At 38.7% G+C, this 23,029-nt stretch overlaps 1 protein-coding gene across 5 annotated transcripts in view; it reads left to right on the top strand.

Annotated features, from left to right (window-relative positions):
• LOC118821466 (caskin-2) overlaps positions 1 to 23,029 on the top strand; it is a 68,693-nt gene that overhangs the window by 14,755 nt on the left and 30,909 nt on the right. For all 5 annotated transcript variants that reach the window (XM_036590088.1, XM_036590087.1, XM_036590086.1 and 2 more), the window contains exon 3: positions 17,356 to 17,407. In XM_036590088.1, coding sequence (XP_036445981.1) covers positions 17,356 to 17,407 — 52 coding nt within the window. The remainder of the gene's footprint in view (positions 1 to 17,355; positions 17,408 to 23,029) is intronic.

Raw genomic sequence — 23,029 nt, 5'->3', positions numbered from 1 at the left:
AATAGAACAGTTTCTAAATCCTGGTTCTGGATTATCATGGTCTTGCAAATTTTAGTGTTTTCAGTCCTGATTCAACTCAGCAGCTAATTAACAAGTCTTTTGAGGGTTGAAATGATTGTGTTGGAAGGAAATACTGAACTATACAACAGATAGAAGGCTTAAATATGTACTTCTGGTAAAAAAGATTATCATGTTAATAACGTATTAATGTGATAAATGATTGATGGCACTTAATAACATAGCACATTTTTCTGGCTTGACTCTCTGAACCATCTTAAGTAGTCCAGGCTGAATCTAGCCAGAATATGTCTTTTAAACGGCTTTCAAAGGGATACCTTTAGCACCTTTACCAGACCACTCTGAACAGTGCTCACAAGTGATCAGTGGTGTGAGTCGACAAAATCTGTAATGCCAGTATTTTGTGGAAAGGCAATAGTAGTAATTTATATCCTAGTTGGAATTCTTCTTAAGCTACTGGTTTCACTGATATGTCACAAGTACACCAGATTACACAATATATAAACAGTGTAAAACACACTAACCTACTAACCACACTAACAACATACCACAATGGCTGAGCTGCTTCTTTCAGTAATACATATAATTAGGGAGAAATCCCTCATCTCCTGCTGTGTAGTAAGTACAGTCTAATACAGTTAATGATAGTCCAGGTTGTTATTGAGGGAGCAAACTTTAAAGAGACAAATGAAAGGAACTGCCAATCTCTTAGTATAATGATAGCCTTTAGTCTTGGTTTAGCCTTTAGCATATCAGCCTGCTAGCTAGGCCTGTGTGTCCACTATTCCTTGCTTTGCACCTCCATCGGTCAGTTACATTGTGCAGCAGCAGGGTCTTGCGCACTTTTGCTTCAACAAAGCCAGGAAATCTGCGACTCAGCTGCTACTACTGACAGCGTGAATTACTATATTTAATATTTATTTACTAAACACCGGCAGAGTCTGACGCTTGCAGATGTAAGCGTGAGTAAATGGGACACACGTATGAGACAAATGACTTAAGAAATTGGGGTAAGAAACAACATTCAGGCCTGTTTTGTTCCAGAGAAGGTGCTGTGTGCTTACATTTACAAAACCACAAGTTTATCTATATATTGTTCAGCTCTGTTTTGAAATATTTTGCATTATAAAAATATTTTGCCTTTACTTCAGTTGTTAAATATTTCTTATTACTAATTATATTGTAATAAATATTATTTATAAACTTAAGCATCTGGAATGGTTTTCTATATCAAGCTTGATATGTTTTATTAGTGACGAGCACATCTTTTACCAAAATAAATTTAAAAAGTGGAACTAGGGCTGTGACGATAACTACATTACATCAGTACTGCCGTCATATGATGCCTGCTGTGGGGTTGAGCTTATTACCATCATCTTTTTTTGGCTGGTGAAAATTACAGGTGTGCATATGGTGTGTGATTTGAAATATATACACAGTGATCATTGTTAAGTATCCTCATTGACTGATTGATATTTTTATATATATATATATATATATATGTATATATATATATATATATATACACACACACACACACACACACACACAATACACAGATAAAATTTCAACTACATTTCCAGTGTTGCTTGGCATTGATTTCTGTTCAGTGGATGTGTGTGAACGGGGCTTTGGTTTGTGAAGAGGAACATGAATTTGAGGGGGAACCGAAATGGATGCAACAGTGTACTTGGCAGTAGCACACCTGCCTCAGGAGGACGCACAACCTCAGGCCAGCAGTGAAAGTTGGGAGTCTCTGAGGCCTTTGTGAGAGGAACGAAGTACCAATGTTTTTATCATCTAAACTTGTTGCTTAGCAGGAGTTTTGTGGGCGTCGTTGGCGGGATGGGGGTGAACAGGCATTGGCGGTAGACCGTCAAACTGTGGGGATACGTTGTTTTTTCACAGGAATAGGACAAAATCCATATCATCACAGTCCTATGTGGGACTGCATAAATATCAGGACTTTTAAGCTAGTTAGGTTAACTAGAGGGCGTTTTCACGCTTGGGCTGTTTCAGTGTCTTTAAATGGACTCAGATCACTGAGTCATTGTTTTCTGTGCATGTGTGAACACGGCAAATGAACTCCTCCAAACGGTCCGAACTGAGACCACCTCTTGAGACCTGAAGGCTCACTGCACACAAACGGCAATAGTCTTCCAGAACTGCAGTGGGTAAAAACAGACCATCAAAGAACATTTAGAAGGTTCTACTCAGGATAAAGCCTGTCCATGACCTATGACAAGACAGCAGCCCTGGCATATTAAAGTGATAAGATGCGAGAGCCCGCGTGATTTTACAGGGTTAAAGGCTCATGCTGGGCACGCAATGCAGAGTTTTAAGCTGCTTTCACATGCTGAATGAATGAAAATTCACCGCTGCTTTTTCAAATACACTATTTCATTGCAGACTTGGATTTTCACCAGGTGGAGCTCCCCACCTTGTGAGCGCTGCATACACAGTGAGTGGTGTAAAAGGGGTCTGAGTTTTAATGGAGTTCTGGTCTGAACAAGAAGTGGTCTGAGATCTCATCTCATCTGAGCTCTCAAGGAGCAGAAAAAACTGAGTCTTCTTTATTGTTCACATTGTGACATTGTGAACACAAAAAGAACTGAGGTAATTTGTAGTTGGTTCCCTGTCAGGTTCACTTTAATTGAACTCAGTTTGGTTCTTTTAAAAAGAACTACATGTGTAAACACCCAGAGTGACACTGAAGGAGCAGGTATTGGTTTTGGAAGGAAAAAGTGGTATTTTTGGTGGTCAAATTTGAGCAAATATTACAAATGTGATTTATCATGATTATTAACATATGCTGAATACACTAATTCTGGAGCCACAAGGCTTATGTAATAGAAATCTAAGTCACCTAAAAAGATTTTAAGTGATATTAAGTGATATACTTCTTGTACATTTTAGCGTCGTAGCTCCATTGCACAACTAAAGAAGCAGCATTAGAGCACCAAACATGTCTTGGATGATCGACTGTGTTTGGGGTAAGAGTAAAGTTTTCCAAGTTAGATTTGACAGTAAATCGTTCCTTTAAGCAGTTAAAGAGTAAATGAACTGTGTTTGGTTGTTGGCTTCAATTTGGGCTTGCATTTCTCTGCACCCTGGAGCTGCTGTGTCAGAGTGACCTGGTCATAGTATCACAGTCATGCTGATGCACTTACCCTTCTGGGTTATCTTGGGTGGTTGGATGGCTTTATGTGATTAAACCTCTGTGAGCTACTGGAGAGAGAGACTCCAGGGTAAAGAAGAGAATTAAGAAAATCAAGATTAGAAGACTGTGATTGTCCTCCAGATCATTTTTGCTCCTGCAAATACATGTGTTTCAGATTAAGCCTAGAAGCTAAATATTCCCCTCTTCTCAGTTTTCATATTAGAAGCCATCACATATTGCAGATGTGATATAGGCCATCACATTGCATCTTACCCTTTTATAAAGGGTACAAATTGAAATTGGCAGGTAATTTTACTTATCTCAAAAAATACTGCAGAAAACAAGCACACTTCTGCTAATAGATTAAGTCAGTGTCATTAGATAAAACTGAATTAGCCAAAATTAATCTAGAAATATGAAGAATGATCTTTGAGTATTCTTACAACAATATCATAATGAGTAATATTAGATATATTGACAAGATTTAAGATTTCGTTTACTAAGATCAATTTTGTAAGGATGTGCTCTTACAGTGTGATGTGATGTGGGGCTGCATGAGTTTGAAATGCCTAAAAGTCCCCACTCAGCCACTACTACTAAGCTATTTTTATCACCGTCTCCAGTGCATCGATGCCACCAACTCTTTTGTCCAAATCATTTGGCTTTAGTAGAAAGCCCCATGCTTGGGACAGATGTTTCCCTTTTAACCAAAATCTGCCCTTCTATTTGGTTTTCCTTCTGTGACATAGTAGGATGTGGTTAAAGAAAATTACCCCTTGTTCTAATTCTAATTTTGCTTGGCTGTGTCCACAAAGAGGTTTTTTGGAGGCCAGGCAGTTGGCCCAGCCTTGAAATCTGCAGTCTGAATGCCACTATGCTTAATCAAGATATAGAAACAGCATTGAATTTTATATCTGAATTATGTTTGATTGTATAGCACCTTGGTCATGATTAATGATTAATAATGAAATGACAACACAAGTTTGAGATCTTTTATTGTGAGCTTGATGTTCTTTTTTTCTTTTTTGGCCACAGATGGAAGGAAAAAATATTTAATTAATAATTAATTAATTAATATATATGCGTGTAATAAGATTATAATTGAATCATTTTCATTACTTGTATTGCTTCTGCTAATCTAGCTTTTTAATTTTGGGGTTTTATGTAACCAGTTAAATGTCTGCTACCAAGAGAAACATGTTTGCAGAACTTGGAGGAATCGGATTATCCAGTTAGCCAAACTCCCACAGGCAGCCTTGTATTCCTCTGTAACTTTACAGTCTAAACAAAACAGCCTGATGAGTTTTTTTCTAACTACCCTTATAACTTGTTCATGGTTTGCTTATCAAATTATAGCTGTGGGGCTGGTCTGCTGCACATATATAATTTAATACATGCAACTGAAATCATTTTTCATTCCACATAGTGAACAAAGCCCTCATTCATTCTTTTCTTCATCTTTGCTTACTTTTAGTTTGCAACCCAGTATAAGGTTTCAAAGTGAAGTTCCCAATACAAAGAGTATGAAGACCAAAGAGTATTTACTGAGTGTTTAAACTCCTAAAACAAAAGCTGTGTTTGGTGTTCCTTTGGTCTTTTCGTTTGTATATGGCGGTGCTGCTGATCCTCGGGGCCTCTCTGCTCCCCAGTGGCCTGCCCTGCAGCTGCTGAGCTCTGTCAATTGGCACGGAGATGAAAGTCTGGGCTCTCTGCTCAGTGCTCTATAACACAGCCTGACCGCAGCTCAGCCATGGACACAGCCACGATCTGCACTTTTGGCACTCTGACAGTGGGACTCCACAGACACAGACAGACACCCTGTGGGCTATAGCTGCAAATTACATCTCTCTAATACAAAAACATGCTCTCTCTCACTTATACACTTATATTAGTGATTTATTGGGATATAATGCCCTCCCTCTGCTCCTGGAGTTAATTTTTTTTTCCTCCAGCTTTAAAGAGAAACCTGGATACGTCTTAAAGACTCAGGGAATGTGTATGGTTTGGACGTGCACACATTTCCAGAGGCCACAGACCCAGCCTGTGGCAAATGCAGGCTGCCAGGCCCATGCCATATAAAGCTAGATGTCTTTTGACTCTTTTTATGGTATGTTAACATTTTGAAATTTTAATTCATGCTGATTGCAAAGTTAATACAAAGAAAGTGTGCCTCCTCCAAACCCTATTTGACTTTTAATATAATAATAATACCAATAAATGAATTGTGGGCCAGTGCTGATATTTGATAATGTTTGTGTACATTTCTGTTGATACTGATGCAACATTTATAAAAGCCATAAACAGATCCACCTAGATTACCTTTGAAAAAGAATGTAGCATTTCTTTACGTAGGGTTTCAAAAGCAGTAATATGAATAAAGTAAATACTTGCCCAGTGTCACCTGAATGTTTTGCACTTCCAGAGCACAAGAAATATGTCATCAAGGATCGCTTTGAAGTATCAGTCGAATCCAATTTGTGTGTCATCAATATTTGTTTAAACAAATATCATCTGATACTGATATGATTTATATATCATTGTGCATGTCTGGTAAATTGAATCGAGTAAGTTATTTAGAGCTGCACTTTGTAACTTTGGCAAATTTGAGAAATTGGCTGCCTATCTGGTGGAAATATTTAACTACATGAAATATGCAGAGGAACGTTTTGTAATGTGGGTTGTGCTTTCAGTCCTGAGGGGAAAAGTATGGTTGTATTCCCTGCTTCAACACAGATAACTGATAGCTAACATTACTGTTCGTATGACAGCTGGGTGACACATTTGTTCATTAGTTATATAAGGTTCCACTCAGCCAGATATCTGTCTAGACAATATTAGCCAAGTATATTTTATATTGGTTGTTTTTACGAGACAGATGGTAGCGCTGGAAGTTATCTGAGAATGATGGCTAGCCAGTAGAGGATGAATTCTGAAGCAATGTTAATGTTAGCTTTACAGCTAAAACACCTTCACAATTACTAGTTTCCCCAAGCAGAATGAACAGAATAAAGCAAAAAAGGCGCCATTAGCCAAGTAATCTGTTAATATTCACGTCAGGTATACAACTAAAAACAACTTCACGTTTGCAAGGGTAAATTGCATCACATTACAATGGTAACATTAAATTCCACAACAGTAATAATGTGGCTGCCTGTTTTCGATAGCTAGCTAGCAATCAACCAACATAACTGTCCAGCAATAAAAAGCCAGTTCAGCATCAGTCCTGAATCGCTTCAGGTCACAGAGCTTTCACCAGATCTGAAAAGCCAAGCCAGTGTTGATCCTGGTCTTAGCTCAAGTTCTGTCGCTCTCCTTTTTAGCTTGCCGGTGTTCTGCCAAACTTTGCTACCTTGTTGAAATGTCCTGTTGTGGCGTATATTTATAGATCCTACATAAAAATTTTAGGTAGGACATTTTGATAGCCTATATCACCTTATGAAAAAAAAATTCACATTCCCCCTTAAAAGCTGCAGCAATTATTGTAACGTCAGAATGTAATTGCTGCTCCATTTAAGGTGGAACAGGAAAATTTGAACAAGAAGCTGGTGAATGTCCTTATCAGAAAATGTTACCAGCATTAAAAGAACAACAAGGATATTTTGATAGCCTAAATCAAATAAAAGGGTAAGTAGTAATATTAAGCTGAGCCTGTATTGAAATAACATTAAAAACCCAATGAAACATTTAACATACTGAGTTACTGCACTATAATAATGATGTGCCCATACTCGGTAGGACCACTTGATGGGTAGGATAAATTGGTAGAACAACCGGCTCTCTTCAGTGTGTATTTATTTGCTTTGACCATGAGTGATGCCGCAGAGGCCTACTGGGTTTGCCTTTACAGTGTCTCCATATTCAGCAGTATCTCTCTCCTTACGTCATTAACTTTCAGCACCGTACAGCGCTGTGAGCAACGCCCCACCAACGTTGCTCAGGTGACTAGCCCATTTCATGCTGGACCATCTTTTTGAGTTTGTGCATGTGACGTATATATGTAAAGACGTCTGATGTGGTATGTAACACTGCTGCCAAATCTGACCTGACAACTCTGACTTTAGAAAGAATTCGTTTGGCTTTACTGGGAGACTTGCAGCAGTGCACGAACACTATATTTTAGCAGTTTTTTTTCCCTTTTGACTCAGTAATGCGAATTCTTTCAATTTTAACAAATGTTACATAGTACAGCTTTAATATATCATTCCTAACTTGCCAGCATGCTTGTTGGGAATGTAGATTTCAGCTTGAACCCGACGTGCTCCATGCACTTTCCTATTCCCTATTTGCCAGTCACATGACCTTTAATTCACTGTGAGTTTATTTTGTCCAGCTACAGAGTGCATAGCAGATTTACAGTATAGCACATATCTGATTTAGATTTTGAGTAAAATACTGCTTTAAGGCTCATCTAACCTACTTAGTCATGGGCAGATCTTTGTTTGCTCTCAGACGACAATGTTTGTTCCCCATCTCATTGCAATTGTACCCACTTTTAAATGCCTTTTTCCTTGTTTTCTTTGTTTGCTGTACTGTGTTGAAATTAGTTTGAAGGGGTAACTAGTAAACTAGTAAAAATAGATTGTCTCTGCTCTTTTATCCTCAGCTTCTCCGCCTCCCTTGACCTGCCTAGTAAAATTTAAATCTAGTCGATATATCTAATATCACTTATTTTGCGACTGTTGCAAGAATATTGTAAGATTATTTAACCTATTTCTAGATACTTTTACTTGTTTTAAGCCATTTTGTCTAGAGAAATTGTTTTATTTTCTGGGCAGATAATAAGCATTATTTCTTGAGACAAGCAAACTTATCTGGCTTATGCCTTGAAATTAACAGAAATATCTGCCAAAGAATAAGACAATTTTGCTAGATAAAATTATTCTCAAAATCAGAATTATTACATACATGCAAGATGTTTTTCACTAGCCAAGGGTTAATTTTTTGCAGCGTGGGCAATTTGAGAACTGTTTGATACTTTTAGATGATGTGCTTCAGTTGAAAATATAACACTTTAAAGGGTAGTTCTTTTTAAAAGAGAAAAGATGTCAGTACTAGTACAAGCTGATACCCAAGCTTTTAGTAAAGAAGATCAGAAAAGGAATGCAGACTTTATACATCCTTCTAACACTTTCTTCCCTTTCCTTGACTCTGCTGTGGATGAACTGACCCTAATCCTTTTATTCTTCTGTCCTTTTATCCTCTTCATAGTAATTCGGACAAAACATCAACCTGGTACATAAGACAGTAACGGTATTTTCACCCTTTTCAACAGTAGCATTCTTGTGCATTGTCACCTGTTGTAGCCACTTTGTCCAAGCACAGATTAATTTTCTAGTTATAAAAAAAGGTTCATACTAATGATCTGCCAGAGACTCCTCTTGATTTTCTTTGTGTATGTGTGGGTATATAGAGGTTTTATTTTAGGGAATTTTATGGTATATATTTGTTGAAATGTGTATTTGTGACCACACCCTCCGCAAGGACAATCTGTACTACTCATTTATTTACACATTGTGGTCCTTAACCTAGAGTTGGCACAAGTGCCTCAAACCTCTACAGTCATGCTGTACTAATTCTTGCATGGCAATAGAGCTCTGGTTTAAATCTGCCACCTTTCCATCTCAGCACCAATTGCCTAAGCTTCCAGCCCACTTTTCCTCAGACTTGGATCCCTCTTGATTCTTTGCATACCGTCCATGTTGACATTCTTTGCTGCATTTTCATGCATTGTTTTGCAGCCTGGGGCGATGAGGATGGCTGATATCACACGAGTAAAGTAAGCTATGCTGCCCTGACATTCCAGTTAGCAGGCTTTCTCCACAGGCTGTGAGAGGATGATGTGAGCAAAGCCATATCAAGGCGTAGACCGTGACAGAGCAGAGGCACCAACATACTGTACGCATTCCAACGTGGAGAGGCTTAAGTGTGTAAAAGGTCCACGTCTGCCGCCGCTCTTCTTCTGAATCACAATCAGCCACTCAAAGTCCTTTATCCTCCCGTGCCAGCCATTTGTCAGGTTTACCAGTAATGCTTTGCTAATCTACTTTGGTCTGGAATCTGGGGTTTAGAATGAAAGTGATTACAGTGATGTTTATAAAGGGACTTTTTTGTGAGTCCCTATTGTTTTTTAGGAGTGAACTTTAGAGAATGGGTCATTTCCAGTCTGACGATTAGACATTGTTGACGCTTTGATGCTATTTTTGTCTTCATTTGTTGTAAAATTCCTGGTTAGGGATCATGTGTGAATGAGTCTGCTGTATATGCAATATAATAGCAGGAGTCAGTCCAATTGATATATTGGTTCATATTTTAACATTGCTAATTTACTTTTAGTAATCCACAAGCTGATTTTATATGACGCCTTTAACAACAGTTGATATATGAGCCTTGGCAAAGTCTTGAATAATGGGAGAATTAAATTATAAATACGTTTCAGAATGTGTATTAATAATGTTAATAAAGAATGTTTTTCTGAATCCATACCTTCTCCATACATTTTTTGAATTCGAGAGCTGCTGAAAGCATTGAAAACATGGCTAAAGGAAGAAAGAAAAACAAAAAGAATAATAATATATGTAATGGAACAGAGGTTGTAGAACAACACAAGTGAGAGAAGAAGGGTAGGAGGGACGGGAGTGTTTGTTGAGTGAGCTCACCAGGACATCTCTTACACAGAATGGAGGCCCACTAGAGTTTCAGTGGTGGGGGACACAATAGACCCAGCCTTGCACTCTTTGGAACAATGGTCTTGGGAAAGGAAGTGTGAAAAGAGGCTCAGCCCAAGTCCCAGCTTTGTCTCTGGAAGCCTCCGCGCTCTTAACGGCGCCTGTGTCAACACACCCCCACCTCACCTCTCTCACCCATGTTGCCGCCATGTTAGGACTAAATGGCCCTGGGGTCAGGCTCAGCCATGCACCATAAGTTCCGGCTCTGACAAGCTTTCTGTCCTGTGTCCTGTGTAATGGTTTTAGGGGTGTGTGATATGATGGTACATTATTATTATGCTGATAAATGATGTCATATAATATGTTTTCTCTGGTACAGTCAGTGCTCTGGAACACTGAATAATTAATCACATGATTTTGTATATGTAATCAGGATTATTCTAATTGGTTTTATTTAGTCAAATCGAAACCTTTTTTTTATGTAAAAAACAGTATTTTTTATAGCTTTGTGAGTGGACAAATAACCTTTATCAGAATGTATTTTTTCAATAATAAATACAGTCAGTATTTTATTTTATAACTTCTCCGCTGTTGTAGCGTCCCCTTTATCATAACAACATACACCGTGCAAACAGCTGGGCTTCAGCTTGCACTACTACAAATGGTTTATAGGGCAAACTAAGAAAATGTGTTAACGATGTTAAAAATAATGTGCTGTTAATAGTCTGTTGAGTAGCAAGTAGCTAATTGGATTTTAGACCATTAGGTCAATGTCAATTTTTTTTTTAAATAATTATACTTGTTGTTTTTCATAGTCTTTTTTAGATGAGGTGCATGTGTCTGTACTTGTTTGAAAAACAAAATATTGTAATGCACTCCAAATTGATGCCATTCCAGCCTCCCCTGTACCACCAGGAAGTGATATAGCTAGCAAACAGAAGAAGTGGCACAGAAAGAGAGGTGCATTCCTTCCTGCAGAAACACACACAAACAAAGAGGACCAGCAGAACCACAGGAGGTGAACTGAGATGAGCTTGTCTGTGCCAGATAGAGCGTGAGTGAACACTATCTTGTTGAATCCATCAGTAGGACTCACACAGCTGTTGTAGAACCATGCCACATTGGAACATGGAGCAGCGCTGTAAAATGTGAAAGTTTTGCTTATTTTTATGATTTGCTACTGTGAAACAAGAACCTTAAAATGAGCCTGTTGTCAAGGATGTGATTAGTAAGTCTGAGGTACACTCTCAGAAATAAGGGTCCTCAGCTGTCACTGGGGTGGTTCCCTCAAGGGTACATGTCAGTACCTTTAGTCAGGGAACATAATTGTACCATAATACATTGAAATGATATTTTCTAAGTTGCTTTGACTGCACACACTTCATCTTGTCTCCAGGCTTTTTATTTTACTTTTCTGTTTTAAAACTTTAGGTTATGAAAAGGTGCAAATATGTACTTTTCAACTGGAAAAACTAATTTAAGGTTCACAATCAGACCTTAAAACCACTGTTGTACCTTAAAGGGCACATTTACATTGTTTGTAGCTTGATGAACGAAAAATGTACCTGCACAGAACCTTTATTTCTAACAGTGTAGTGTATTTTATAGCTGCAGGCTAGTTATGATGGCTAACATGTGCTAGGTCCAGAAACAATGAAAAGATAGTTCTCTATCTTAAGGGTTTTTTTTTTTGTTTGTGTGAATCTTCCCAACCAGTGGGAATGTTGTTTATAATGACAGCAGATGCAGTTTGTACAAGAAATGGCAGCATTAATACATAAAACCTTTATTGTAATATAACCTTGATAAACGAAGGGTTTCTGAAAACCTTTTCTCTATCAATTTTGTTTTTTAAACATATTTTTCTCATTCATATTTACAAGTACAAAAACATATATTCACAGGAAGTATAATAAATAACAAAACAAATGTGTCTGAATACTTGTTTCTCCTCACTGTATTTATGGTTTTCTGTGTTGCTCATTGCATCTTTTCCTTTTTATCTCATCTTGTAGACCTTCCTGATGGGAACTGACAGAAAAAGGATTTCAGGGTTTAGTACTTGTTAAAAAAAGGCCAGATAAATCACCTGAATCTTGTATCTGTTTACTGCTCTTCCTTATTTACAGCTTAGAAGTTTGCTGCCTAGAGATGAGGGGCAGGGCTCCTTTAGACATGATAGAACTTCTTTTTAGTTCTGTTGTTGATGGAAGGGATTTTTTATTAATGCCAGCAGCAGATGTGCTGACAGGATATGGATGTTACTTATTGGCTCACAAAGTTTCTGACAGTCATGCTTCCTGTCTGTAAATGAGCAGGTGCTGTTTAATGCTGCTCATTAGTTGAGGTCCAGAATAACCAAAGGACCAACCTACTCCCACACCGAGGAAGGAAATTTGACAAGGGAGCAGTTATGTGGAGTTCATACACAAATACACAAATTGTTTTAATTGTTATTTTATTTTTTAAAAAAATAAGTTATAAAGTATTTCTCAAATGTTTCATAGTATTTTTAGATGATTTAATAGTTTTTCTTAGGAAGATCAAGTTAGTAAATGATAATATGCTGTAATTATCTGTTTGTAGTCAAGTTTTTTTGAAGCCAGTGACTTTTGTCAAGTTGCCTCAAGATTTCATCATCACTTTCCAAATACAAAGCATTTTGGACATTAATTTTATCATAATATTATTCATAATGTTAAGCAACTTTCTTCATCATTTTGGAATAATCCACAGCTCTGTTCCATCCTGGAAGTTCAATCAGATTTTTTTTTTTATAGCTTTCTACAAATAATTTTAAACCTATGGTATTCTGATGTACTGGTGTCTTATTAGAAGTGCAACTGGCTATATATTCTTACATTTTTTTTGACTGCTAGTGAATGAGTGACCAACCAGAAATCTATCACATTTGGGATTGTACTTATTGCATTTAATGGTGGCCTTACACCAAACAACTTTTCAAGCAATTCCACTGTTGCAGATAAATATCAGATGTCAGAATAAAATCATGAGATTCCTGCTAGAGTTGCGGGTTGCTCCCGTCTTCTTAATTGTTTGGTGTCAGATGGGCAGGATAGCTTTCTTAGGTCAGTCTTTTTCTTATCTTGACATTGCAATAAAATCAACCGTGTTTAATTTCATCATAAGTTTTAAGTCTTGGCTCATGCAAGTGGTGATGTGCCAGGGGCGCGTGAGAGGGAATAAACAAGTGTGTGAAAGAGAGAGAGTATATTTCTCTGCTTGTAAATTTCCACAAAGTGCATGATGGGAAATAATCTTAAAAATCTAGTTGCAGTCGTGCAAATAGTGACCCTGTAAGATCCTGTCTTTGGAAAATCAGTCTGGGACTAAAAACTGTAAAAATTGTTTTTAGATGTGAGAGGGTATTAGACTTTAGTCTTTTAAAAGTTTTCTTTTAAAGGTTTTTTTGGATTCTTTTCAAAGTTTTCTAGCTTATACTGCATAACATGCAGTGTAGTTATCTCAGTTTTTGTTTATATTGGATCTGTGTTCTACATTTTTAGATCCTTTGCACTCTTTGTCTTGTGGTAAAATATCACAGTACTATGTAAATACAACAGGGCATCAACACTACCTAGACCGGACGTTTCCTTCCTGTGTGTAGTGGCCCCCTGCTATAGCATATAAAAACCCCAGAGCACAAAGCTGTCGCCAGTCTCATTTACTCAGCAGATAAGAGGGGCTGGGATCCGTTGTCCTCTTTCCTTAGCCAAACACACCACCTCCCCAGCTAGAGTGTGTGTCCACAGGAGGACTGAGGCAGAGCTGTGAACTCCATGGAATCTGCCATCTTTTGATCCAGGCCCAGGGTTTCCACTAACACTTTTCAGGCTTCAAACAAAGCCGCTACCTCTCCAGTCTTCAAACCATACTGGTGTAGATAACAGTGGTGCTAAACATTGCACCACTCCCAACTCCCCATGTAGTGTAAAAAGCACCTCTTCCTTCCTTGTAATCAAGAAACAGTGCCTTCTCCGGTTGCAAATATCGAAGAGGAAGGTAACAAACCATTAAGCCATTGTTGCACAAAGTCATGACTGCTGAGATCCACTTGGTGTGCAGTGTATGGAAAACAAACCATCAGATTATGCTTTGTTACACTTGATAACATTAGGCAGAGTATCCAAAGTAGACCCCACAATAAAGCAAAGACATATTTAAATCAGAAAACATACACTATATGGACAAAAATATTGGGACACCTACACATTACACCTACAGGAGCTTTTACAACATCCCGTTATGACGGTCAGGCAGGTAACGTTCTCCTGGCGTTCAACTCTGACTCATCCATCAGACTGCCAGATAGAGAAGCATGATTCGTCATGATACAGAATACGTTTCCACTGCTCCGGATCCGGTGGCAACGCTTGGCATTGTGCTTGGTGATGTCAGGCTTGCATGCATTACGCGCCTCCTCCTGCTCTGTAACTGTACGAGTTGCTGTGGTTCCTTAACACTTTCACTTTTCAATAATATCACTCACAGTTGATCGTGGAATATCTAGTAGGGAGGAAATTTCGCAAACTGACTTGTTGCAACCTGTTACAGCACCACGCTCAAATTTGTTGAGCTCTTTAGAACAACCCATTCTTTCACAAATGTTTGTAAAGGCAGACTGCATGGCTAGGTGCTTGATTTTATGCATTTGTTGCAATGGGTCTGAATGAAACACCTAAATTCAATGATTAAGAAGCATGTCCATATATTATACATTTCATAGATAATAATACAGAGGCTTCAACAACTAAATAATTTCTAATTTTCATTCTTTTTTGGTAACATGATTTCAGTTCTTGAAAGAAATCTGCAGGAATATTTTTTCACACCTCAAAGTTCAGTCTTGAAAGTTGGTTGCATTTTCTACCTCACAATCCAAGTAATCCCAAACACATTCAGTAATACTTAGGTCTGGGCTCTGGGATGGCTAGTCCGTTGTTCTCAGAACACCAACTGCTTCATTATTTGTTTTGAAAACTTGATGGTGACAGCTGTTGGTGGTCTACCAGGTCTTGCACAGTTGTTAGGAGTTCCATTTTCTTCAAATCTTAAAAAAAAAAATTTGCACCAATTTGGAATCTCCTGTTTTTTTCAGTCATTTCCTTTTAACTTTCCATATCCTTATGAAAGTGGATTATCTTATATTGAACCTCCACAGGAACACCTACTGGAAAACAGTTAGGTTGTACTGAATGGGTGTTTTCACAGCAAAATAGATGCACATTGGTCTCTCACTTTTGCATTGTAGTGTAGATCAGCAGGTGGACATTTTCCCTGTTAAACGGCTTTTATTTTCAGACCTGTTTAATCAGGAAAGCCCAGTCTACATTTAAACCTGAGCAGACAAAAAGACATTTGAGATACAAATGGTATGTCTGGGACTGTAGGAGTTTTAGGTTTTTAACAAGACCTGACTTGGAGTCGTATGATGTTTTAAAATGGCAGTTTCCACTGCTCATTATGGATGGAGCATGATCTCTCTGTGTAACTCCACCTCAAGCGAAAATGATGACCTGCACTTTTTGTGTGTTTACTGCTTGGATCTAAAACACCCTCAACTACAGTCAGAAACCAAGCCATTTTCAAGGCGTTCCCTGCCGGTTTTTGGATAAACATATAATTGTATAGTTCTGATATAGGTCGTGGCTTTTCTAATTTTAGTTGTAGATTTTTTACAACAGATTGGATTTCAGTCTTTTGCTCCACACACAGGTTGGGCAGTCCAAGGGTGAAGTTCTCAAATACACTGACGGGAATAAAATCTCCCAACTGGATTGCATTCTTGTGGCAGAGAAGCTGTGCTACATTTCTGCATTTAGCATTAAAGTGGATAGAATGATCGTATGCTGGGCCTCTCCAGTGTTTTGACCAATCAGGCAGAGCCTCCCCTCCCCACTATATACAATTAAAAATAACTTCAACAACTGTGCAGCAGATGAAAGGTTTGAGGGAGCCTTTGCTGCAACATTTAGTGGCAGTCCTTGCCAAATGAATGACGAACAGCTTCTACCATTAGTCACACAAGAAGAGTATGATTTCAATATAACTTGTTAGAAGTAGAAGACCTTTGTTCAAAGACACTTTTATGTGCCCATGAGAGTTCTATTCAGTGCTTGAAAGCATCCCATTAATTATGGTAGGTAACTAGGTTTCTCAAAGATCCTGTCAAAGAACTGATCCTGCATGCTGGAGCTGGTATGGAGTTGTACATCAAAGCCTTTTTGCTTTGTTTTGGTCACTTAAAAGTCTCTCTTGGCTGTGACAGGTCCATAAAGAGGATAGGCCATTGTGCCGTCGCCGTGGCTCCACATTGTGGGGTATCCAGTGTCTGTGGTCTGAGTTTCACTCTGATCCAACACCCCTGTGGCTTGTCCTTTTGGCCTCACAAGTCCAATAACAAACACTAGTTCCTGGAGGTCATCATTCCCTGACTCACCTTCAGTGATGCCTCAAGGAGCAGAAGACTAGGCATTGTCGGTTATTCACACTCATTGTGGCTTGTCTAAACAGGACTGGTAGATTGACTGGTAAATCTATGACTTTTTGAAATAATAGTTTGATGTAATATATATACATGTTAATTTTTCAAAATGTATCATTTGCTTCCCAAATAGATAGTGTAGTGTATTTACTAGAGACATGTAATGTGTCGTTGCTACATGTGTTGATGCTTCTGCTTACTGGAGTGGAAGATGTGGGGCAAATTGATTAATATGGACATTGGAAGCTAACACATTTCTTAGCATGTTTATTTTCTCTGGTTTAAGCAGCCTTCTCTGTGGTATCACATTACCTGCCATGCTGATTTTATTTTGTTTACTTTTATTTTTGGAAAGCAGATCTTGCTTGCCTGTCACCCTGCCCCCCCCCAGCCAAAGCCCCTGTAATCACATAGGGTCACACAACCCAATACAATGCCACAAGTGAACAGTAAATGAATTAAAGAATGGTTAATAAATCAATAAATGAATGAAGGAGCACATACCACAATACCAAATAAATTCAGCTACTTCGGTTAGCTGGCAGCTCGCTGTTTGAAGCATGGAGAGTTGCAGGGTCATCACAGGCTCTGATTGGTTTCCTGGAAACAAAACTAAAGGGGGCAAAGATGGACGAGAATGAGAGAGAGCTAAAATGAAGGAAGAGAAAGATAGAAAATGACTGTGTGTAATCAGTGGTAGTGCATAATTGGATTGATACATTATAATAACCTCACTGTTATGTAAATCACTGACTTAGTGGACTTGGTTGAAAATAAACATTGATGCACTTTACTTTTAGCCATGAGTCTGAAAGCCAAACATGCCAATGTTTTGATCCAGTTTGAGCTCTCCACAGTGTTTTGGTGAGTTTGCCTAATGAATATCATTGATTGCAGTAACCTGTTATGCTACTGATTACAATGTAATGACTGAAATGGCCTGAAATGTTTACCTAGATCAGGTTCAAGAGAATTCTGACTGTTGTATTCTGTTTCCTGTTTTGCAGAGCTATTGGGCTCTACCAAGAGACTCAATGTCAACTATCAGGATCCAGATGGGTAAGTCATGCTTCCACTGTGGCCTTCAGTATATTTGGGTACAATTGTGGTCTGCTGATGCTTCACCTTGTGATCTACATGGTTAAACACTAGAGCTAATGGAATCGTCATTAACATACCTGAATAAAGTGATTGTGATGACTTCCTGTCTGTTCCTCATTTGTACATTTTGTAAAACAAGCCTGAAAGCTCTTGCTTGTGCAGGTTGGGATTGGTTCTCTTGCCCTGAGGTGAATCACACCTTTTCGCTTAGTCAGGTGGGGCTGGGTAAATGGTAATTGTGTCTGGTAGAGAACTGCAGTCGTCACAACTGAAAACACTTATTTAAGTTTTGCCTTACTCATTCCATTTTTCTTTGTTATTCCCAAAGCTACATCTCCACAGACTGCCAACCCGTCTGTTGCTGAGGGTTGCACCTGTGATACTCTGCAAGCCTTCATTACATTTCATGTCAATTTTTTTTTGTTGTAAACACATTTTGTTCCTGGCACAAAACTGATTTTACCTTGTAGTCTTAAAAAGCTTGACTTTCTTTTAGTTTGTTTTGCTATTTTTTTGTTTATTTTCTGACAATGGATAGCATGACTGTGTGGGTTATATTGGGAAGTCTCTATATGATCAGGATACACTCTGAGGCCAGTTATGAATGATAATAATGATATTCAGCAGAAATTTTAATGATAGTATTCAGGGGAAACTACCTTTAATGAGTATCTTTAGAGGAAACGGCTTTTGCGAAGTTTTTACCACACAGCTTTGCAGAGTAGATGCACTTTTTTGGCATGGTCATTTGAGTTACTTTAAGCAAGCTTCTAGATTCTTTACCTGTGTTTTGCCTTAAGTTGGCAAGACATGGGGCAGTCCTCCAGCCAAAATAAACCTTAAGATAAGTTAGGCCTCTCAGAGCAGTAAAAAGGTCAAGCGATAGGACATTGACCCCATATATCAGAACCAGGGCTGTGGTGAGATTAAAGTGCTTGTTTTCGTAGCAACGCTTTTATGCAAGACCTATTCAGGGGTACAGGGTGGAGGAGGTTGAAGTAGGCGAGGGTCAGAACTGGGCAGTTGTGAGTGAGGGTCTGACCATAACAGATTAGTTGGGGGTGTTTTCAAAGCTCCACACAGCTTAGTGCAGTGATGACAGCCTTGGCTTCCGGACATTATTATGGTAGAGAGGAGCACATGAAACACCCAGAGGAAGACTGTGAATGATAGATAGAGCTAAGGGGGTCTGACCATTAGCATGTGTTAGTGTTAATCTGTCGTTTCATGTGTGGCTGGTATGTTCAGAGCCTAATGGACTATGGGAGCCTCATGATGAGGAGGAAAGTTTTCACTATCCATTAGTCTGTGCTATTAACAACTCTGTAGCATTAAAGCGAATATACAAAACTGTTCACAAGTCACAGACCATCCTTCATGTAGTTGCTTCCAAGTTAAAAGAGCTATTAAATAAAAGTCATTAATTTTTCAGCTTCAGGAGAAAAAAGCAGAAAACATACCTTTAACAGAAAATTACCTCAAGCCTTAACAACTAATAATTACTTTTGAATATTGAATGTGTCCAGCCTTTATCACAGATTCTGTTCTTTTTGAGACACTCATTTTTCCACACCAGTTCAAGTTCAGTCTTAGAAGTTGGTTGCATTCTATACTTCTCACAATCCAGGTAATCCCAAACACATTAGAGATGGCTTTCCCCTTCCTTATGCAAGTGGACTATCTTATCTCTAGCTTTCTCACATATGTCTCCTGAAAAATTAGTAACTAAAAATTAGTAACTGAGAAATTAAGTAATTGAAGTGTGGCCTCTGACTTTTGCATAGTACTGTGCTTGTACAGTTGTCTTACAATTTGACCTCTTGATTTTATTAAGTGATACCCGAAGAATGGAAAAGTTTGAGCCCTAAGGGAGGTATATGATGTAGCCAATCTAGTTTAGACCGTGTTTATTACTGGTAGCAGTCATGTAGGGATCTGTATGACACTGTTGAGGAGAACACTGAGTCACCCATGCGTAGGCAGAGGTTATACATGATTGGAAGCTGATATAGTTGAATCAACCTTAGAAAGGCCCATGTCCCTACATGTCACTGAATTCCAGCATTAAGCTTGCATTTTAATCTGCCATGTATTATGTGTTGTGTAATTATTTGAACGTGCATGTCCAGGTTTGACTCTAAAATGAGAAAATAGAGCAAGGGCAGAAGACATGTAGGGGGAAGCTTTAAGCAAATAAAAGTAGCAAAATGTTTATGGTTGTGCTTCCCTGTGGGACAAATTAGTATTTGAGCCTCCTTTGACTTTCTAGCGGACTGTCGGGATTTGTGTGGGGTGCGTTTCCATGGCAAGTGCTCCTGGAATGGCTATATGTGAAAGGGCCAGCCAGTGTGAGGGGGACTGATTGGAGCCCTTGTCCTTTGTCCACCAAGGCCACGCTGCCAGGACCTATCAAATCCACTCTGACAACTGAAGAAACAGAGGCAACGGCAGACACGACCTGTAATGCAGGGCACTTGCTGAGCTCTGGGAACTTTCGCAAAATGTATATTTTGGACAAACCAGCAACCACCTATGCAGTGTTGCCAACCGTTGGTGAGCCTTGCTGTGTGTGGTTTGTGCTTTTCTCTGTTCATATGAAATAAATCCAACTGCCATAAACTTAGTTTAAGTGATGCAGTTTTCATTAATTAAATTTGCAAACCTGTGTGGTCCCTAAAAATATGCCAGTAACCTGTTTGCATAAAACAAATTTTCTGCTTTGTTTGCAGTATCCAGAAAATGAATTAATAAAGGGGGCATGATACAACATTTAAAGATTTGTGTGAATTACATTAATTTAATAACAATCACTGCAATGTGGACTTAAAGTAACAGAAGTGGAAAAAAATTCACATTCAGAACTTCAGGTTCAACTTTGGTGATTTCTGGCACTTAAATTTGCATCTTCAGCCAATAGCACAACTGTTTTTGTTGTGTTGTAAAAAGCCTCTACTGATCTGAGAAAGCTTAACACTAGATGTTAGAACATTTAACTTTGATTTGATTGCATTCAACCATGAGAGAATTAATGAGATCAGGTACTTATTTTGGATGATTAGTTCTGGATCATGAACGCCACTCCAGCTCATCCCAAAGGTAGAGCTGGGCGATATGGCCAAAAACGTTATCACAAAATAACAAAATAACAAAATTCATATCGTTCGATATCGATACATATCGCGATAAATGTCAAATCATGATTTCTTTCACGTTTGAAGGCTGATTTTGCTCCTGGGTGGTTAACTGTGGTTTTAAACTATCACTTATGGTCCGATCATGACAAACACTCGGCAAACAGTGGAACATTTCACAAATCTGTCTTGGGACGGTGGGAGAAAGTTTCTGAGCTGTTTTTATCAGCTTGAAATGCACAGCTGCAATTTTTGTAATAGTCATAATTTAAGAAAGAAAACAGATTATTTTTAGCAGTCTGGTGACGAGCGCTCGGCTATCCCGTTACAAATGCTAAACAAGTGGCCAACAACAGTGCTAAACTCTTTAGTTTCTCAACAACGTCAACTCGGTTCGGTAGGTCACTGCTATCACTCCTACCACATCCATGTCAGAGCATATCACAGTATTCAGACACCAGCTAGCGACGACTGGGTTTCTCTATGCTATCGTAGTAGTTTAAGGGGTGAACCGCAGTATATCTGACGTTCGCTGTGTAAAAGCATTATCTACAGTGTGAATCTCTCGCACCAGACAAACAGAGTCCTCCTTTTAGGTATGTTTAAACTGAAAGCGGTGATTTTGTGTCGTGTTTGATCTACCGTATCATCAATTCACCGTGTTTTGCCGGAGCGCTGCTTCAAGTTAGCCAGCAGCTAAAAACAGCTAGCCTGGAAAGATAGCGCTCTCCCACTCTCCAATGCCTCACAGCTTCCTCAGTTTACTTTCGAACATGAATCCACTTCTTTCTTTCACTTTCGTTGCTCGAGAATGCACTAATACTAAAATATGACGGTTTGGCGCTGTAACACGGCGCTGCAGACGTGATTTAACACCGCTAAAGTTGTTAGGATGCATGGAAAGAGGTGAGTTCACTGTAGGACAGTGCAGTTACACTACTGACCTCGTCACTCACACTCCGTCACAGGAGAACAGATCGCCGATAACATCCACTCAAACAGGGAATGTATAACTCCGCGTTTCAGCCGTTGCTAAAGTATATTAGGCGACCCTTTTTTTACTCGTGGCCCCCTCCCTCTCTAATCAAGTCGAAAAACTCGGAAGTGCGCCCTCTCCTGGCGACAGCAGAGTAGTGTCGCTTTCCTTGCAGTAGAAAACGCCACCAGGGCTTTCGCTAAAACGTGGAAGTGTGAGAATGGTGTATTATATCGAACATTTATCGAACCTGTCTTATCGCTCTATCGAGGAAAAGTTATATCGCGATACTTATCGTTATCGTTTTATCGCCCAGCCCTACCCAAAGGTATTAGATGGAGCTCCATCACTTCAGAGAACACAGTTAGACTGGTCCACAGCCCAATGCCTGGGCACTTTATACCCCTCTAGCTGACGCTTGGCATTGGGCATGGTGAACATAGGCTCATATGTTGCTGCTCCAGAACATCCCATTCTACTGGCACTGCTTTTCTATGGAGAAAATTTAACCCTGTTTCATCACCTTAAAGTGGCACTCATTAAATATGTATGGATACTTAGATATAATTATATACATTCTTATAAAACATAAAGTGTATCTTTATACCTGTTTTGTGCTTTTAGTGTTCATGTTTTATGGACAGTTTCCTCATCCTCACCACAATGTGACTAGCAACAGCTAAAATGTTAAAGTTATTGCTAAATTGCTAAATCTTTGGTTTAGCCTTGCCCATGCCTGTTTCACAAAAAGTAAACTACTGTGAATTACTGTGATTGTGGCTTATTGTCAGCATTTTGCATTTTGGTCATGTCAGAGTAAGCAAATTTTACTATATGTGTTATAAAAATGTAAATAATTTACCTCAAATTACCCAATTTTGTGCTGAATTACAGCAAACATGCATTGGGCAATTCAGAGCACCTCACACATCATTTCCTTTAAATGTTGGTTGTAAACCTCTGTCTGGACATGTTTGTCTAAAAGATTGGAACTGATTGACTGTTAGCCTTTACCCTGTAATGGGCTCTTACATCAAATTAGCAGCCTCTATTTTCAGAATATAACACTACGTCTTCTGCTGTCTGCTGTGGAAAAGGGGGTTCTACTGGGCTTGTTTACAGTGATGACCACTTGTTTTGAAAAGTCATAGATTTCAATTTCTTTTGGAATTAAGTATTGGCAATAATTATTTTGGAGTGTGCATGATAATGTATATTGTAAATGATCATAGTGGTCTCTGTTACAATAAGAGCCATTAAATACATTATATATAGTGTTTTGATGTATTTTAGTCTTTTTAGTCTCTGTTATAAGCTTTAATTGTGCACATTTAAGGTTGAGCAAGCCTCAGAAAACAAATAGACACAGTCATTAGCTTGTTGCTAATATTACATAAGTGACAGGCTAATGTAAATTAGCAGTTTGCTAGCTGTGGCATTTTTATAAAAAAAAATGCTATTTATCAAATGAAA

This window comes from Colossoma macropomum, unplaced genomic scaffold (assembly GCF_904425465.1).
Source record: "Colossoma macropomum unplaced genomic scaffold, Colossoma_macropomum, whole genome shotgun sequence".
In the NCBI taxonomy this organism is placed as follows: Eukaryota; Metazoa; Chordata; class Actinopteri; order Characiformes; family Serrasalmidae; genus Colossoma; species Colossoma macropomum.
The sequence above is the reverse complement of the archived record's forward strand: the minus strand, read 5'-3'. Positions and strand labels throughout refer to the sequence as shown.